Source organism: Silurus meridionalis, chromosome 27 (genome assembly GCF_014805685.1).
Source record: "Silurus meridionalis isolate SWU-2019-XX chromosome 27, ASM1480568v1, whole genome shotgun sequence".
Classification (NCBI taxonomy): Eukaryota; Metazoa; Chordata; class Actinopteri; order Siluriformes; family Siluridae; genus Silurus; species Silurus meridionalis.
The window spans coordinates 16,466,480-16,484,384 of NC_060910.1; the positions used below are offsets into that span (position 1 = coordinate 16,466,480).

At 43.9% G+C, this 17,905-nt stretch overlaps 2 protein-coding genes across 3 annotated transcripts; one reads left to right on the forward strand and one right to left on the reverse strand.

Annotated features, from left to right (window-relative positions):
• Positions 1-29: 29 nt before the first annotated feature.
• usp30 (ubiquitin specific peptidase 30) lies at positions 30-5,406 on the reverse strand. Of its 2 annotated transcripts, none has more exons than XM_046841675.1 (13): positions 5,274-5,406; positions 4,536-4,645; positions 3,937-4,170; positions 3,734-3,837; positions 3,530-3,628; positions 3,409-3,454; positions 3,209-3,303; positions 2,977-3,036; positions 2,797-2,883; positions 2,413-2,490; positions 2,085-2,277; positions 1,882-1,978; positions 30-1,654 (listed from the first exon to the last, which is right to left on the reverse strand). In XM_046841675.1, exons 1-13 carry the CDS (start codon positions 5,342-5,344, stop codon positions 1,447-1,449), a joined length of 1,482 nt encoding a protein of 493 aa, XP_046697631.1. In that variant the 5' UTR covers positions 5,345-5,406; the 3' UTR covers positions 30-1,446. The 2 variants fall into 2 exon arrangements, with proteins under 2 accessions (XP_046697631.1, XP_046697632.1); XM_046841676.1 differs by lacking the exon at positions 5,274-5,406 and adding an exon at positions 4,981-5,147.
• Positions 5,407-7,179: 1,773 nt separating this feature from the next.
• araf (A-Raf proto-oncogene, serine/threonine kinase) lies at positions 7,180-15,968 on the forward strand. The gene is made up of 16 exons (XM_046841674.1): positions 7,180-7,309; positions 10,266-10,459; positions 10,539-10,642; positions 10,725-10,827; positions 11,031-11,182; positions 11,320-11,406; positions 11,911-12,055; positions 12,320-12,347; positions 12,532-12,659; positions 12,742-12,935; positions 13,123-13,299; positions 13,537-13,583; positions 13,711-13,829; positions 13,905-14,036; positions 14,398-14,532; positions 14,658-15,968. Exons 2-16 carry the CDS (start codon positions 10,352-10,354, stop codon positions 14,796-14,798), a joined length of 1,800 nt encoding a protein of 599 aa, XP_046697630.1. The 5' UTR covers positions 7,180-7,309; positions 10,266-10,351; the 3' UTR covers positions 14,799-15,968.
• The last annotated feature ends 1,937 nt before the right edge of the window (positions 15,969-17,905 follow it).

The following is a 17,905-nucleotide window of genomic DNA, read 5'->3' on the forward strand; positions in this document are numbered from 1 at the left end:
AACTGACCAATCACAAACCCAGACCCGAGTGTGTTTAAGAAATTTATTAAACATGTACATTATTAACATAATTATTATTGACAAAACATCTCAAAACCCTTATAAAAATCTCACACAGGGAAGGAAAGCTGTCTGGGGGAAAAAAAGCATCTCAGTGCAAATGGTTGTGCCAACAATTACCACTGTTTTTGGAACAATACTACATTGAACGGCTCAAAAACACTGAACGCCTCGTTTACATGCTTTTTTTGTTTGTTTCTGGGTCGAATGATCGAGAGGGAGGAGAAATAGAATGGCAGGTAAAATCCTAGATCGTAGAATTTGAGATCCAGTATGGCGTATACACCCACGAGCCCACCTTCCATTAGCAGCTAATAATAATCATAGACACTGATTCCTAAAACGTCGACGTTTCACATAGAAGCATTGAAAATTTTAAAACATTTCCTTCCTGCATTTTGTATCGAAAACTTTTAAGATCAACAGACGAGACGAGACAAATGAGGCAGAAACCCTATGACCAGGCATCCATCCATACCCTTCTCTCAGAAAAACAATATTACAAATACAAGTGTATGGAACCACCCTGAGATGGAAAATTCTGGAATCCTGTGCATCCTTCGTTAAAGGTGGCGCTAGAAATTGAATCAGTGTCAATTCTGGTTCAAGATAGAGGCTCTGCCCTTGAGGTACTTCATGGCTTCCACGAGGAATACAGTGTAAAAAAAAGTAATTAAAACGGTATCAGGCAAACGAGCTCGAATGACGGAAACCTTCTCGACCCACCAGACAAATCCAATCCAATTGGCAAAATGTGATAATGATAATAATAATGTGCAGCTACAGTACAAGTTGCAGCTAATGTGATCTTGGTGACATTCAGGTCCCATTTTAGTGGAACGGTCTCAAGATTTCGACAAAAGTGGTGCAACCCCACCCCCCCACTCCGCAAAAAACATGACATTTCTGCAGCTCAGTAAAGCATGTACCTGTTCGAGCTACAGTTATGCTCCAGTATTACCTCTGATAATCACTCTTGACAGCCGTGCTGAGCAGAAAAGCATCTCGTAGCACATCGAAAACTCAAGGCATATTAATATCAGCAGCAAAAGAGTACACTTTCACACCTACAGGCCACACAGACAATTACACATCTGAAAATGGTATGTTCATGAGGCGCTTTTCTGACACCGAGATTCCATTTTCCTTGTTCTGGTAGAGAAGGTTAGCTTCGTGTGAAGATCTTGATGTCTCTCCTCATCCGGCCGACCGGATAATTGCCTTGACTGAGCGGGTGTCCAAAGTATTAGTGTTTCTATTTGAAGATCATCACGTCCTCAGCGTGTCCTCTTTTAGATAGTGAAGCGTCACCCAGCCCCCCCCCATGCTCTGAAGACGAGGCGATGTACTTTCTCTAATACGGACACTATCTCTGGGTGACCCGGTTCAAGTGCGCACTCGCTCGTAGAACAGCAGGTATGCTCTGGAGGAGAAGACCTCCTGCAGGCTGGCCTGGCGCACGGACTCGTCCGAAACCCACAGCCACTGCGGGTTGGATGTCGGCGGGCCTCTGCGGTACGTGACGAAGTGCCCCGAGTGCGTGTCGCCGTGGTGCACGAGCACCGCCGTCAGCCGGAACAGGTACTCCGACGAGCTGTGGGAACATCACAGGAAAGAATGTGAGTGCGTGAGGGGAAATGTTATATTGAGATGCACTTTTTAGAAAGTGTATCCTCAATCAATTTCTCAGCACTCAAGACCTCAATCTGGTTCAACAGGAGACAACACAGACGCCTATGAACTGTATTATTACCCGAAAGAAACGTTAGGCCACGCCTACTATCCAAGTGTAAAGCTGGGTGGGTAAAGCAAGTGTGTTACCTGAAGACGTGCCCTAGGTCGAGCTGAGGGGGACGTAGAAAAACTGACGAGATGCTACCGTTCGACGTCGGCTTATTGTTGTTGTGGTGCTCTGGGGCTAGTTGTGTACAAAAAAATAAAAATAAATAAATACAAATAAATAAATAAAACACAAGACTGAAGAGCAAATTTTACATTTTGCCACACTTGTAGTTGCTTCTCACCGACTCCGTTGGCGAGGGTTGCGTCGCGCGTTTCTACAGCCGTGGGTTTGCATAGTCTGCGTGTAGCGCTGCTGTGTTTATACCGGTCCATGCTGAGGTACTCGGAGAACTGGACGTGCTCGTGCCGCTTAATGGGAGCGCCCTCTGGAGACCAGGTGAGTCTCTGCAGGTGGATGCACAAACACTGGGGGAGCTGGACACAAAACAAATACACAACAAATCTGAAGTTCTCTCACTCAATTCACTCAACTAAATTCTGACAGTTCTGAATATCAAGGGAAAAATTTTGATATGTGTTGCAAACGTGAGGGATTAAAGCCACACCCACCTTTCCGAGTTTTAGTTGCTTTATGAATGTCCTCCTCTGGCTCTCCAGGGCCTGACTGTCCCTAGTCTCAGCCTGTTTCTGAGCACAAACACCATACCATAATCTACATTTCTCTGACGAAACTCTGGAAATGAAATAAAGTCTATAATACACTATATATGTTTGTTAGACTCGTCCACAAAACTAGTCGCGTCCTGTTATTACTTATGCTGTAGCAGCTGGTAAACCCTTGATCGCTCGCCACTTTCTATTTCCCCTGTTAATTCTCAGTTATATCAATTGTTACTACAAAAACAATCAAACTAACACCTTCTGACCAATCACAACAAACTACTTAACAGCTCTCTATTAATAACACAACACACTGTGCTTTTAATCTCTTACCTTGGTGCAGTTCTCACACTCCACCTCTTTAATGGTTTCTGAGGAGATGAAATGCTGCAGACACTGATCCAGAGTAATCGGTCGACCCTATAAAATAAACATTTACGATATTATTGAGGTGTTTTCTAAACGCACATATGCTATACCAGCAAAATAAAATCGGACCTGTGGTTTGCTTACCCACTGAACAGCAGGAATGGAGAGCGAGAGGCTGTCGAATGAATCGTAACGCACCGGACTCTGGATACAGGGATGAATGTTTAGAGAAAAGTACACCATGACCCTCGGATTTAGGACTCACGGTTTAATTATTATGTGTGTACACTTGCTTTATATGAATTTTACTGTGCTATAGTATGACATATAGACAGACAGACAAACAGACAGATTTAATGGTATTCCGTGTGAACACCTGGCGCTCGCAGCATTTGCAGGCCATATAGCTGGTTAGGCGTCCGTGGAACGGGTGTTGCATCCTCCACATGTTGGGAATGGGGTGCAGAGGCCCTGGATCCAGAATTTAGATACAAAATGTTAACACTGAGATTTAGGTTTTGTAGCTTTTGAAATCTGCTATTTATGTATCCCTGCTAGCAACGATTTATGTCTCACCTCGGCTCCAACATCTAACAGAGTCCTCGTTCACCTCTGCCGATTTCTGAAACGCAACAATTCTAGAGTCAACTTCAGGAGCACTGATCATATAACGCAGCATCCTGCACAAGCGCCTCACCTCCAGCGTCTCCATGTCAAACAGGTGCGCGACTCTCGGGTGCTGCTCACGCTCCTCCTCCAAGGACGACGTGAGGACGTGGAAAAGCTCGTGAGCGTCCTGAGGGCAGACGTAACAAAATGCAAAACGTGTCACTCGCGTGAAGCGGAACATAACAGCCGGTTGCCAGGTTAAGGGAAACGGTGCTGCTATTGTGGAACTCACCTGTTCCTCGAAAGAGCTGATGTGCCATCTGTAAAGACGAAGAGCTTCTAACAGACATCCTGCATCCAGAACTTCGTTCTCTCTTGGTTCGGGACTGGACAGAGCTGGAAGTGGAGGACAGGAAAAACACTAATAATCCAAATCCTGACCAAAAAAACTAATAAAACAAAAGGAAGAGAGGAGTTCTATAAAGTCAGACGGACCTGTAAGCAGCTGCAAGAGGGTTTGGGAAACCCGCGTGTCCCTCTGCGTGTCCATCTTAGCGTCTGTCTCAGTGTCTGTCTTCTGAACGTCTGTCTCTGTGTTTGTGAGACGGGAGGTGCTGTGGGTGCTGAAGTTCTGGAGCCAGCTGATGAGAGAAGGACACGTTGCCAGACCCTGCAGCAGAGCGTTCAGGAAGCATGTGTTTCCCAGGTTTAACAGCCCGGGCACCATGCCTACACACACACACACACACACACACACACACACACAATCATTTGGACATGCATAGGCATTCACCACCTTGTGTGTATGTGGTCTTCAGTCGAATAGAAAGTTCATCACGAAGGAACGGATTTTTGTAATCATAATTTTTTGTTTCTTCTGGTCTACAAATGGGGCTATAAAGGTGCCTTGAATGACTGTGACATTTAAATAATGCTCAGTCTGAAAGAATTTGCCCGATATATGCCAACAAAGGATTCCCCATAGCATTACACATACCCCCACCAGTTTTAAATAATTTTTCTTAAAAAATAAAAAAACTACATAAGGTTATATAATGACAGAGATAATGGAGGAAAAGTATAACTCTCTGTACCTTTACTCCTCTTCTTCCTGTCTGTGTTGGGACCCCACAGGACGTAAACACCCACCGCTATGGCAGCGGTGATGCCTCCGATCACACCCCAGTTCTTCATGATCCTATTCCTGCAAGAGATTTCAAATATATAGCTGTATATTTAGTGTATATTCACCAAGCGGTCCACTCGCTTCATTTTCATCCATTTGAAATGAAAGCACACTAGAAATTAAATGACTTCTACAACCCATCTATTGAACTACATGTCTGTTTATTTGGGGATCTGGCAACCCACTTAATTTACACTTCAGCCCTTGAAGTTCTAGTGCAACAAAGAGAAATTTAGGACTGTAGAGTTTTGCACCCTAAATAGTATTGCACTATATTATAAGTAATTTGAGAGACAGTCTAGAGACTGAAATTTGATGTTTTATAAGAATAAAAAATAATAAGATAAACCCACGTCTTAGAGATAAGTGTCAGCGTAACTCATAAATACTAACTACACTTATTTCACGTAATAAGACAATATTATAATTTTAAACAGCTGGAAAAAAACCACCGCAAACCAAATAATTACAATAATGTTTCTGGTAAGCAACTGAGCTGTTAGCAAAAACCTGGCTATTCCAAGCTCGAGCACCAAATGACATGCGCAGTTAAAATACGGCTTCCGTGTCGCTTTTTTTTATTGTTATTTTTCACCTAAATATTATTAAAACCGGCAGGAAAGTCGCTCTTTCCGCTTCTACACACCTGCCAGAGGACCGTGCGCGGAAAAACTCCCGGAGCAGCTCGTCCGTGGCCTCCTGGGCGCTCCAAGACATGATCCGTCACGCGGAACTAAAAGCGCTCCGGCGTTTGTTTCCGGCCGAGCAAAAATTCCAAGAGGAACGACTAGCGAAGGCTCGATCCCAAAATAACTTTCCTGTGTAACGTGAAGTACGCATGTAGTTCACACAGCCAATCTAGTGTGCCTAGATAGGGAGAACTGTGTTATTGGAGGTGCAACCACAGGAATAGAGAGCAGAAATGCGCGTGTGGGTTTGATTTGGTGACGCAAGAAATACAAATAAAAATGGTTTATTTATTTATGCTGTTTCTTTATGTTTCTTTATCTCTATTGCTAGATAGATAGATAGATAGATAGATAGATAGATAGATAGATAGATAGATAGATAGATAGATAGATAGATAGATAATATATTATGATATAGAGCCAGATACTTTTGATTACCTCTTTATAAAATCCCCATTTTTTAATTCTTTTTGCTGTATGTATTGATTTGTCACCGTCTATCTATCTATCTATCTATCTATCTATCTATCTATCTATCTATCTATCTATCTATCTGTCTGTCTGTCTGTCTGTCTGTCTGTTTGTCTGTCTGTCTGTTGTTATATTATCGATGAATTATATTAAGCATATCCTCTGCAGCAGAGGTAGCTCTTGGTATTTTTTCCCGGGACGGCCCTTATTAGAGCCTTTTTCATCCTAGTCTTATATATATATATATATATATATATATATATATATATATATATATATATATATATATATATATATATATATAGGAATGTCACAGATGAACTTTTAACAAGATTTACTTGTAAAGTGAAAAACATTCTAGATGACTAACTCATGAATCTGACTGAGAGAATGCAATGAGTTTGCCAAGCTGGCATCAAAGCTTCATATTGATATATAATTCTATGTTTTTTCATAGTTTGGATTTCTTCTGTATCAATGTACAATGTTGAAAATAAAAAAATGTAATATCATCTCTAGCAAAAGCGTCGATATTATCCTCAGTTCTACAACCATGGAGAAGGTTTTCCTGGAGATTTGAAGTGAAGGCAAAGTGTGTGTTTTTGTACAGGAAAGAAAAAAATCTAATGTTTCTCGAAAAATCCTAACAACTATTTCGAAATGTTTTTGCCGAGCTTTCCTAACGATGTCCAGCTTTTCTTAAAAAAAAAAGTGTTAGTGTATCTGCAACCAAATCAATTTCTTCTCCTCTGTCAGCCATGAATATGAAATGAAAAAAAAAAACAACAAACAGCTATTAAATCCACGCAAATGTATTTTACAGTGTGCAGTTTTTGACCGATGTGAGTTGCGAGTTCTGACTGGTGCGTTCACTGACCATCCGATCGAAAGAATGCTATGAAAATGCTGACATTATCGGATGCCTGCTAGATGGCCCCGGTGTCGGAAACTCAAAATCTGATTGGTTAAAGCAACAGTTTCATTCGCATGGATCTGAAGCTGTTGTTGATTCCGAATGCCCTGGCAACATGTGATGTCGGAAATATGATTGGAAAATATTATTGGAGATTAGAATTGATTTGTTTGCACGTTTTTTTTTTTTTTGCCTGTCACTCCTTCTTTCAACAGACAGTGCCCTCTAGTGGGCCAACTGGAATCGCACTTGTTGGAAACTCACTCGAGATTGCATTAGTTATCACATTATTACTATGTAATAAAGATCGTGCAGTACTATAAACAATAAATATTATACTATTATTATAATGTGATAACTCATTAATTTTAATATTATCCAATCTCTATAGGGACCAAGCGATGTGGCTTCTTTAAGGCGTTTTTTTTTTTACCCTCCCTCTCTCACACAGTTCAGCTACGTAATTGGCGAAGGCGGTCAACCAATCAGAAAGCAGAGTCTTCAAAACAGGCCAATCAGCTTCCGAGCTGTAGGTGTTCCGCTTTCCCTGGAATCCTTCTCGCTGATCCGACTTCAGAGTGAGAGAATTCAAGATGGCTGCCGCCTCAGGTGAGTATATTTACTTCAGAAAGACCAGGGGAAAAAAATAGAACGGAAAATAAAGTGTGAGCGAATATAGTGTGAGGACGAGGTCGGTGTGGGGAAAACCTTTTGGAGATTTCGAGTGTGTGTGTGTGTGTGTGTGTGTGTGTGTGTGAGCGCGTTACCAACTTAATTATTCCTTACAGGGCTAACGTAAGCAGTTAGCTTTCTGCTCTGTCTCAGGACCCCAGGTCCATGTCCTCCCTGGTAAACATTAACCCCCTTTTCTCCCTCTTTTTTCCCCCTGTTGTGAATAAAACTCCTTAAAGTCCGGGGCATTAACGCGGAACCGACCCACGGGGTCCAACCGCCGCCGCCGTGTCACGGTAAAACCTCGGCGCGTGGCCGTATCCCAAACGGCTGCTTGTCGTACTTATAGTGCGCTTACGCAGGGCGCCGAAACCCTCTTTTATATAAAGAACGTAGTGCGCTTATGTGAGAACTGAGATGCGATTGGGACACGTCCCAGAGTCCACCGTCGAGCTGAAGCTTTGGAAAACCTTAAGCTGTTATAGTAAAACTGTGTGTGTGTGTGTGTGTGTGTGTGTGTGTGTTTGAAGGCTGTGGAAAGGTTGTAATTGTGTTCTGAGGCGCAACAGGTGTGTGTTTGTTGATGTCTGTCACGTGACACGTATAAACTTTTTTGACTGCCGTTATTACATTGTCATTACTGTTGTGTACATACTGAGAATGCTGATGGGGTGTGTGTGTGTGTGTGTGTGTGTGTGTGTGTGTGTGTGTGTGTGTACACATTGTTCATGGGTATTTTGAATCATGTTTCTTGCATCACTCAGGGAAATTCAGGAACGTCAGCCAGCGCTGTGGCGATATGTAGGACAGGACAGTGGTGGATCAGTGGTTAAGGATCTGATCAGAAGGTCGGAAGTTTGAACCCCAACACCACCAAGCTGCCACTTTTGGGCCCTTAAGCAAGGCCCTTACTCTTTCTGCTTCCGGGGCCTTGTGTCATGGCTAAGCTGAGACGTGCGATAAATCTTGGGCTCACGCCAAAATGCGATCTGCCACTGTTGGGCCTCTGAGCAGGGCCCTTAAAAGAAAGAATTTGACCATGCTCTAATAATTATGTGACATGAATCATTGTTATGTAATGAATAAAGCAAAAGCACAGTGTTCATCGATTATTGTGTTTCGCTATCGATCTGATAATCTGTGGCAAAAGTACGTTTTGAACAAAGTTTTCGGTTCATGTTGTTTTGGTGTCCACAGCGAGCTAAACACTTCCATGGGGACGGAGCAATGTGATTAATTCATGAAAGGTGTGTCGAGGTACAGGCGCAGAACCTCGGTCAAATAACATCGAGCTCATCCTACGGTGTTTTTTTTTTTAAATACATAACTCGTTATCGCTGAATTGGACCCTCGCTTTATATCGTGGCCTGTACGGAGCACTGCGCAGCAGCTGGTGTTCCAAGTCAAACACAGCGTGTGCAGGAGGACGCGGTCACTACGCACTTGCCCTTGACAACAAGAACAACCGGTTAAAATGTAATACTGGATCACTTCATGGTGCCGTGACGCAACCGTCACTTTTGCGTGCACCGTGCGGACTCTCGCCTCATGAGATTCAGGAGGTCTGACGCGCAAACAAGTGTCCAAAATGGTGGTGTTTTTTATTTTATTTTGGAGAATAGTGTAGAGGCTTGTGCTCAGTTTTGGGGCTTTGTCTGCATTGTACCCTCGGTTTATGAGAGATACAAGTACCCTGTGGTCAGTTACACACACAGAAAAAAGAGATTCTTCCGCTCGATTGGCGAATCACTGCTCGAGCGGCGCTATAAATAATTCACAATGACATACAGCATCGTGAAGGAGGTGTGTCCTCTCTATCTGCTCATCTTAGGAGAAGAGGCATGTTGTCTGTACCTGTCCAAGGGCACATGTCCTCTGTACTTGTCAGTTGCAGTAAAGGGGGTGTTTATTTTGTAACTGTCCAAGCAAAGAAGCTGTGTCCTCTGTACTTGTTAGTCTCAGTAAAGGAGGCATGTCTTCTGTCCTGTCAAAGGTGGTGTGTGCTATGAACATCCTATGAGTGTCTTCAGTACCTGCCAGTCCCAGTAAAGGAACTGTGTCCCCTGTAACTCTTAGTTCAAGTAAAGAAAGTGTGTCCCCTGTAACTCAGTTCAAGTTAAGAAAGTGTGTCCCCTGTAACTCTTAGTTCAAGTAAAGTAAGTGTGTCCCCTGTAACTCTTAGTTTAAGTAAAGTAAGTGTGTCCCAGTTACCTCTCAGTCTAAGTAAAGGAACTGTGTCCCCTGTATCTTTTCGCTCAAGTAAAGGAAATGTGTCCCAGGTACTTCTCAGTCCATGTTAAAGAAGTGTGTCCTCTGTGACTCTCAGTCCAAGAAGAAGTGACTGGTCAGGCCTATCAACAGAGGCAGGACCCCACAATATTTTAGGTAAAATTTTTAATAAAACACACATTTTTTCCTTATTTAGATCATGTAACCACTCAAAAACCACCTCTGATATTAAAGCCTTTATTGTAGTACATGTGTGTATCGATCGGACCTCAGAGAGTTTATTTAGGAATCACGTCGTGTCGTCTCGATCGCTGGCGCATGCAGTTCGTCTCCATCAAGCAGAATGTTGAGGTGAGATTACCGCTGCTCGTGGATCGTTACCCAACAGACTTGACAAATAGATTGAGGTGTGTGTGGTGTTTCAACAGCTTGGGAACTAAGCATTGGCGATTCAGTGCGATTACACATTCGTCACATCGGAAGGGCTGCAAAATGATTGCTGGAGTCATACTGCGAATGATTGTTCTGCAGTTGGATTATATTTCAGGCTAGTCAGACGTGGATGAAAAGGGAGTCTGATTGCTCAGATTTGTTCTAGTAGTCTAGTAAAGCCTTGTACTGTCAAAAACGTCTCTGTGGTCATATGTTGCTTGTTGTCACCCAGGCTCCAGGTGAGGGTGCCATTCCGACCAACCGTCTCCCTGAAGCGCAGTGCTGCAACCTGTCTCTGCTCCCCCCAGTGGAGACACCATGTCCTCCACGTCGTCCTGCTCCTCGTCGGGAGAGACGAGCCCGGAGGACATCCCCCGAGGAGGAGGAACCATCCGCGTCTACCTCCCAAACAAACAGCGCACAGTGGTAAGAGCACCTCTCGAAACCAAGGCCGGTTTTTGTAGAAAGATGAGCCGACCGTCACCTCGTTGTTGTCCTGTTTCAGGTGAACGTACGTGCAGGTCAGACGGTGCATGATAGTCTGGACAAAGCGCTCAAGGTGCGAGGCCTCACTCAGGACTGTTGCGCCGTCTTCCGCCTCCTGGAAGGGTGAGTCTTCATTTACCTGCTTCTTACAGTTTACACAAAACCTTTTGACACGTGCATTTACACGTTTTCATGCTGCGTCCAGTCGCAAAAGGCTGACAGAATGGAACACTGACATCACACCCCTCGTCGGAGAGGAGCTTCTGGTCGAGGTTCTGGACGACGTCCCCCTCACAATGCACAACTTCGTGAGTGTTCGTGACCTATCGGGGTTTATGGGAAGGAAATGACATCAATGTCCACTCTGGACAGTTCTCAATTATTATTACTGCATTATGTCAACGTTCTAACATTCTTTCATATATACTCCACGTGCCCACGATTTCCAGTATGTTTTATGCAATACTAATCAGTGACCCCGTGATTTCTTTGCTTGCGGACGTCTTCGCAGGTCCGTAAAACCTTCTTTAAGTTAGCGTACTGTGACTTCTGCCACAAGTTCCTGTTTAACGGCTTTCGGTGTCAGACATGCGGCTACAAGTTCCACCAGCACTGTAGCAGCAAAGTGCCCACGGTATGCGTGGACATGGACACGGTGAAACGGTGCGTGAAAGAGAGTCATAGTTTTATAATGTTTGTCGCGATTCAGTGAAATCCACAGCCCACCATTCTGTTTTGCATTCACAATGAATCATAAATGTGTGTGTGTGTGTGTGGTGTTTTTTTTTTGTTTTCCCCAGGTTTGCAGGAGATTGCGCAACAGTGTCTGGTGAAGTTGTGTCCCATTCTATCTCCACTGCCATGCCCCTAACACCCGAGTCTACCAGGTACGTGTTCCATTGTGTTTAATCATTTTATAATTCATGCTGCTTCAAAACCCAGTGTGTGTTCAATCGAGAAATCTGATTGACTCAAATTAAGTAATATTCATGCGCCGAATTTTACCGTGTCACGACAGGAATCAGGGACTCAAACCCGATCATCGCCGGCATTCACTTCTAGAGGTCAACTTAATCAGCACCGATAGTTGATTTCAGGAACAAAGGCAAAAATCCATACCTATAGTTTTTCCGGGTTGCGTTATACAGTATGAGAGCGGCCTCTAGAGGCAGATCGCTGACACCATATGCTGTCTCTCTTTTTTTAATTCATTGTATTATTTTAACATTTACATTGTTCAATACTATTTTACATGGAGTTTTATTTTTTATTTATTTTTAATTTTTGCATCCATTTTGACAAAATATCAGTCGAATAATCGGCAAGTGATTGGTCAACCTCTAGACCTATTCCTTAAAGCCTGTCTAATCTGCGTGCGTGGGTTTTTTCAGCTCAGCGCTGCTCTCCCCAGCCTCGGCGTTCCACTTCCCAATGCCGGGAGGGGACGGTCAGTCTCTGCAGAGGCTACGCTCCACCTCAACCCCAAATGTCCACATGGTCAGCACGCTGGGGCCTGGGGCGGCCAATCTCATCGAGGTCAGAATCACTAACTCAAAGTTGCAGTATGGTCCAGAAGTCTGAGTCCACTACCTCATTCGAACACCGCAAACGTATTTATGCTCTTCATCAAAAGAGTGTAGCTTATCGATACCTGAACGCATAGATAAAGAAAAACTAGCCACTCCTGGTACTGGACTCACACTTTTCTACCTGCCCCTGCCACCTTTTTCATTTACTCCATCCTTCCTTTATACATTCGTTTATACATTCCGATTTTTTCCCCCCACTCTCATTTTTTAGGAGGCATTAAAATCCAACAGTCTGATAGGTAAGTTGTTTTTGTTGTTGTTGCTATCATGACTACATTCTTTTTGTTCACATGGACACGCTTTCATTTCTTTCTTACACTCCAGCGATGGTTTTCCCACCTTTCGATTTCTTATCACTAAATCTGGCTAAACCATACACTCAGGGTTTTTACCCCTCAAGTAAGCAAGAAGTGTCTCCCACAGGACCAGATTCGTCTTCCAAACCTTCGACTAGTCCACCTCATATAGGCTCCCCAGGGCGAAAACCGCCCAAATCCCCCCCAGAGCGCAAACCGGCCCCCATGCTTGATGGAAAAAGGGAAAGGAATCAGGTAGGAGACGCGCTGTAGTGAGATTTCTCTCGGTAAGACATGACAGGATCGTGGTTAATACGTTGCGTTGCTGTGGATTCAGCGTTACAGAGACTCAAGCTACTACTGGGAAGTGCCCTCGCACCAAGTGACCAAGCAGAAACGCATCGGCGCCGGTTCCTTTGGCACCGTCTTTAAGGGCAAGTGGCATGGCGACGTGGCCATCAAGATCCTCAAAGTGACCGAACCGACGCCGGAGCAGCTGCAGGCTTTTAGGAACGAAATGCAGGTCCTGCGGTGAGTATTTCTTTTCGTAAGGAGGAGACTTAAAAAACGGAAAGGATGCATTTTATCATTGAGGAAGCTCTGGGAAATCTCGCAAGATGCTTGTACAATATCTTAGGCACGTTGTTTGCATTATAATACAGTTTTTTTGTGGTTTTTTTTTTCGTCCCCTTTTCCCTCTTGTTCTGTCTCCCTGCAGGAAGACGCGCCACGTCAACATCCTGCTGTTCATGGGCTTCATGACGAAGCCGCACTTCGCCATCATCACGCAGTGGTGCGAAGGCAGCAGCCTTTACCGCCACCTGCACGTCACCGAGACCAAATTCGACACCATGAGGCGCATCGACGTGGCACGGCAGACGGCGCAGGGCATGGAGTACGCAAATCTACCCCGCGGAAATATCACACACTCTGTCCAAGGCTTATAGGATATATAAAAACTAAATTTTATCAATAGATTTTTATTTTAAAGTTTTCAAAGTATAGTAAAGCCTACTATCCATCACACCGGCGAATTGTCCCTCCGTTCTATTCCTTTACTGTTCTCAGGAAATAATAAAAAAAATAGTTTTTTTCATTCCAAGAGCATTAACATCAACCCTTCTTTTGACAGCTACCTTCACGCCAAGAACATCATCCACCGGGACCTGAAATCGAACAGTATCCTTTTGTAATAAAAAAAAAAAATTACAGCTCCAGACTGGACGCAAATCAGTTCCTAAAAATGAAATTCCCCGAATCAAACAGAATGTTTCGTCGCTAAATGCTTCTTAGCCCCCGGTATCAGATATCTTCCTACACGAGGGTTGGACGGTGAAGATCGGCGACTTCGGCCTGGCCACGGTGAAGTCTCGCTGGAGCGGCTCACAGCAGGTGGAGCAGCCTAGTGGATCTATACTGTGGATGGTAAGCATTCAGGCACTTGCTTAAAAAAAGATGCAAACGCCCCAACACCGATACTGATCGGTTTCTCTCCACAAGGCTCCAGAGGTGATCCGGATGCAGGACCCGAACCCCTACACCTTCCAGTCGGACGTGTACGGCTACGGCGTGGTGCTGTACGAGCTCATGTCCGGCACGCTGCCTTACGCCAATATCAACAACCGCGACCAGGTGGGAGTCACGCAACCCCTTTATATGCGCCAAATAAAGAGTATACGGGTAGTCCCTGACTTACGATGGAGACATGGCCTAGAAGTCTTTGATCAGTATGTTAAAGTATACGGTATTGTGTAAATAATAATAATAAATAAAAAAACAGTACATAATTTAGCAAAAAAGCAATTTACACTACCATAATGTATAAACTATACAGTATATAAAGGAATGTGCAGTGCATGTAGGGGGCGTGGCCTCAGTGGCCCTGCAGTAAGTGCTGTGTGCATGAGATTGATGAATGTGCAGGAGAAACACACTCTGCTCACATCCGAACTTGCACTGATGTTGCAAAACTCGCTTCGTTCGTCACCTCCAGATCATTTTCATGGTGGGTCGAGGCTACCTGTCCCCAGACCTCAGCAAGCTGTACAGCAACTGCCCCAAGTCGATGAAACGCCTCATCGTCGACTGTCTGAAATTCAAACCGGACGAAAGGCCGCTTTTTCCTCAGGTGGGTTCTTTTGGGTCTCGGGTGTACAGGTTTTGGCACCATCGTGGACTCAAATAAATATGTATGTCTGTAATTTTTTTCCACTTGAAACGTGCTCGTTTTATATAAAAGTGTGTGTGTTCCAGATCCTGGTGTCCATCGAGCAGGTGCAGGATCTTCTGCCGAAGATCGAGCGCAGCGCCTCGGAGCCGTCGCTGCACCGCGCCGTTCACGCCGAGGACCTGAACCCGATGCTGCTGCACACCACACGCTTCCTGCCTCTGTGAAAACCAGACCATTCCGCACAAGATTTCTCTCCTCCGCACTCACTACACACACACACACACACACACACACACACACATTCCTGCTGTGCATTCCTTGTCTCCGTAACACATCAGTGGAACTTTCCAGTCATTCCGTTTCTTTTTCTCCTGTTTGAACAAGTGATCCTCTGATAGGGTTCATTCATTATTCATATTCATACTCGATGCTTCCCTTTGCAACCCGTGAGCATTTTTTTTCCCCCCAGCATTTATTTAGAACGAAACCCATTTCAATCTTGTTTGCTTCAATCTTGTTTGCCCCCGGCATTTAGAAACACCAGTCGGTTTGCACTTTCAATATTACAAATCCACACTACACCTTCCTGGTTCGTCAGCGTGCCTTCATTATACCAAGGTAACGAAGCATTTTCTCCAAGTTTGGTTTAGTGTAATAAAGCTAAAAACTTAATTGGCTATAAAGCGTGGTCAGAAAAAGACGTGCATCGTCCAACTGGGGGTCTTGAAGAGCATGTCCTGGTGATTATTTTTTCATCGAACAGCCTGTACAGTGCGTTTGGCCGACCAGCTTCAGTCTGGACCGCGAAACAGCACAGTGGGAATGGCTCACGAGCGCAGATGGCTGAACTGAGCAATCGTGTAGAGCTGCTTTGTGCCAAGACCGGAAAAGAACTAAGCATTTGGCAGCAGTAAGTGTGTGTACAGTCAGCTCCAGAATATTGGCATCCTCTGATCAGCTTAACCTGATGCCGGAAAAAGCCTGGGTAGAAACCTACATTGATCGACACACTCAGTACCAGTTGAACCAATTCGAAATTCAAAAGCTTTCCCATTTGGATTTGAAGTCTCCCGACCAAGACTGATGCGAGTTCTTGTTAAGGAAGTTTAAGAGATCAAACAAAGATTTGAAGTCAAATCTCTAGAGCAGGCCACCCAATATCTTCCACACCTCCAACCCATGTATCTTTATGGAACTGGCTTTGTGCACAGGGTCACTGTCATGCTGATACAGGGGTGGGTCATCCAAGGACATATACAATGGTGTGCCAACAACATTTTGTGGAAGAGACCAGATATGGCTGGAAAAGTCAGGTGTCCCGATACTGTTTTCCCCATATAGTGTATGAGGGGACACAAATGCCACATTGCTGGAATCTTAGTTAATTTTTTTTTTAAACTAGTAATCAATCTATTGTGCAAAGAATGCTTGGAGGAAGGAAAGGGGAATGGAAAGCGCAATTTCAGAACATTGCCACCACCATTTTTCAACCTGTAATGATGTCCTGCTTATTCATAACACTCTAGACCTTCAGCTCTTTATTCATCCACAAGGGGGCATTGTGGACAAGCGCTCAAGAACTTGACGTTGCGAATGTTTTGTGAACTTTCGAACGTTGGTCGTGTCCTCCGGTTTAAATCTAGATGTAGACTGGCTCAGGATTTATGTTCTATATGGGGTCCTGAATTAGCTAAATATACAGTACAGACCAAAGGTTTGGACACACCTTCTCATTCAAAGAGTTTTCTTTATTTTCATGACTATGAAAATTGTAGATTCACACTGAAGGCATCAAAACTATGAATTAACACGTGTAATTATATATGGAATTATATACATAACAAAAAAGTGTGAAACAACTGAAAAATGTCATATTCTAGGTTCTTCAAAGTAGCCACCTTTTGCTTTGATTACTGCTTTGCACACTCTTGGCATTCTCTTGATGAGCTTCAAGAGGTAGTCACCTAAAATGTTCTTCCAACAGTCTTGAAGGAGTTCCCCGAAAGATGCTTGGCACTTGTTGGCCCTTTTGCCTTCACTCTGCGGTCCAGCTCACCCCTAAACCATCTCGATTGGGTTCAGGTCCGGTGACTGTGGAGGCCAGGTCATCTGGCGCAGCACCCCATCACTCTTCTTCTTGGTCAAATAGCCCTTGATGCCTTCAGTGTGACTCTACAATTTTCATAGTCATGAAAATAAAGAAAACTCTTTGAATGAGAAGGTGTGCCCAAACTTTTGGTCTGTACTGTATATATGAGAAGGGGGCTGGTTACCCCTGGATCTCTACATTGAATGTCATCGTATAAACATTTGTAGACCAAACTCTAAAACTGGAGCATATTTGTCAATAGGACGTCTGCCATTTCGCTACCAAGTTTGTTTCCCACGGCGTATCTACTTGATTGGATTCCCTTCCCGATTTTACACAAACCGCATCCTCTCCAACTCGAGAGAATCATATTTCAGAAGGCCCAGGGAATGGGCTGTCGCTATAGAAACAATCACCGAGTTGAACGACGGATGAAGTCATCAGATTTCTGCTGAAATGTTGCATATCAGATGGTTGCATTGTTCTTCTCCTGGAGTCTGCAGGGATCGCAACGTCCAATCAACCCCTCAAAACTCCAAGTTGGCCAAGTCTCCATCGCAGTTGCATATCATGGCGTTTTTTGTATTTTGGCATCCTGTAGGAATAAAACGCAAATCGACTGGTGTATAAATATTTTTAATCCCTAAGCGTATTTATTAAGCTTTTAGAAATTGTCGCCGCCCTCACACGACCTTTTCTTCCCGCTTCGCCTGTACCCGGTTGCAATAGTTTGTTATAGGTGTTTTAATATTTCCCTAAGAGTTCAGCACAGTCCCGAGCGTGCCGTTGTACTAGAGACAAATCACTGAAAATCCTGTTTGTGTATTCTGTTGAGTCAAATATAAGAATTCAAAATTGTATCGCTTTTGATAACTAAGGAAATATGTTGCTAGTAGCTGTTATTAATAGTGTCGATACTCAAATATTTCGATAATCGCCTCAGTGCTCCATTCTTTGGTACGTCGTTCACCGTTTTGTCTTCCCCAGACAACATTTGTTTCTCCACAAAAATCCACAAACCGAACATATGACGCTGTTGTTAAATCGAAGTCACGTGATTGTGTGACTTCGATTGTGTGACTTCGATTCGATTTAAAGTTCCCCCAAATAAAAAGGTAGGGTATATGCTTGTATATTATTTGCTCAAGGTAGGGATTGAAATATGGCAACCTTTATTCGAGAACTCAAAAAAAGATGAAAAACATTGCATGACTTGGATTTAATATCCTGCAGCCACATACT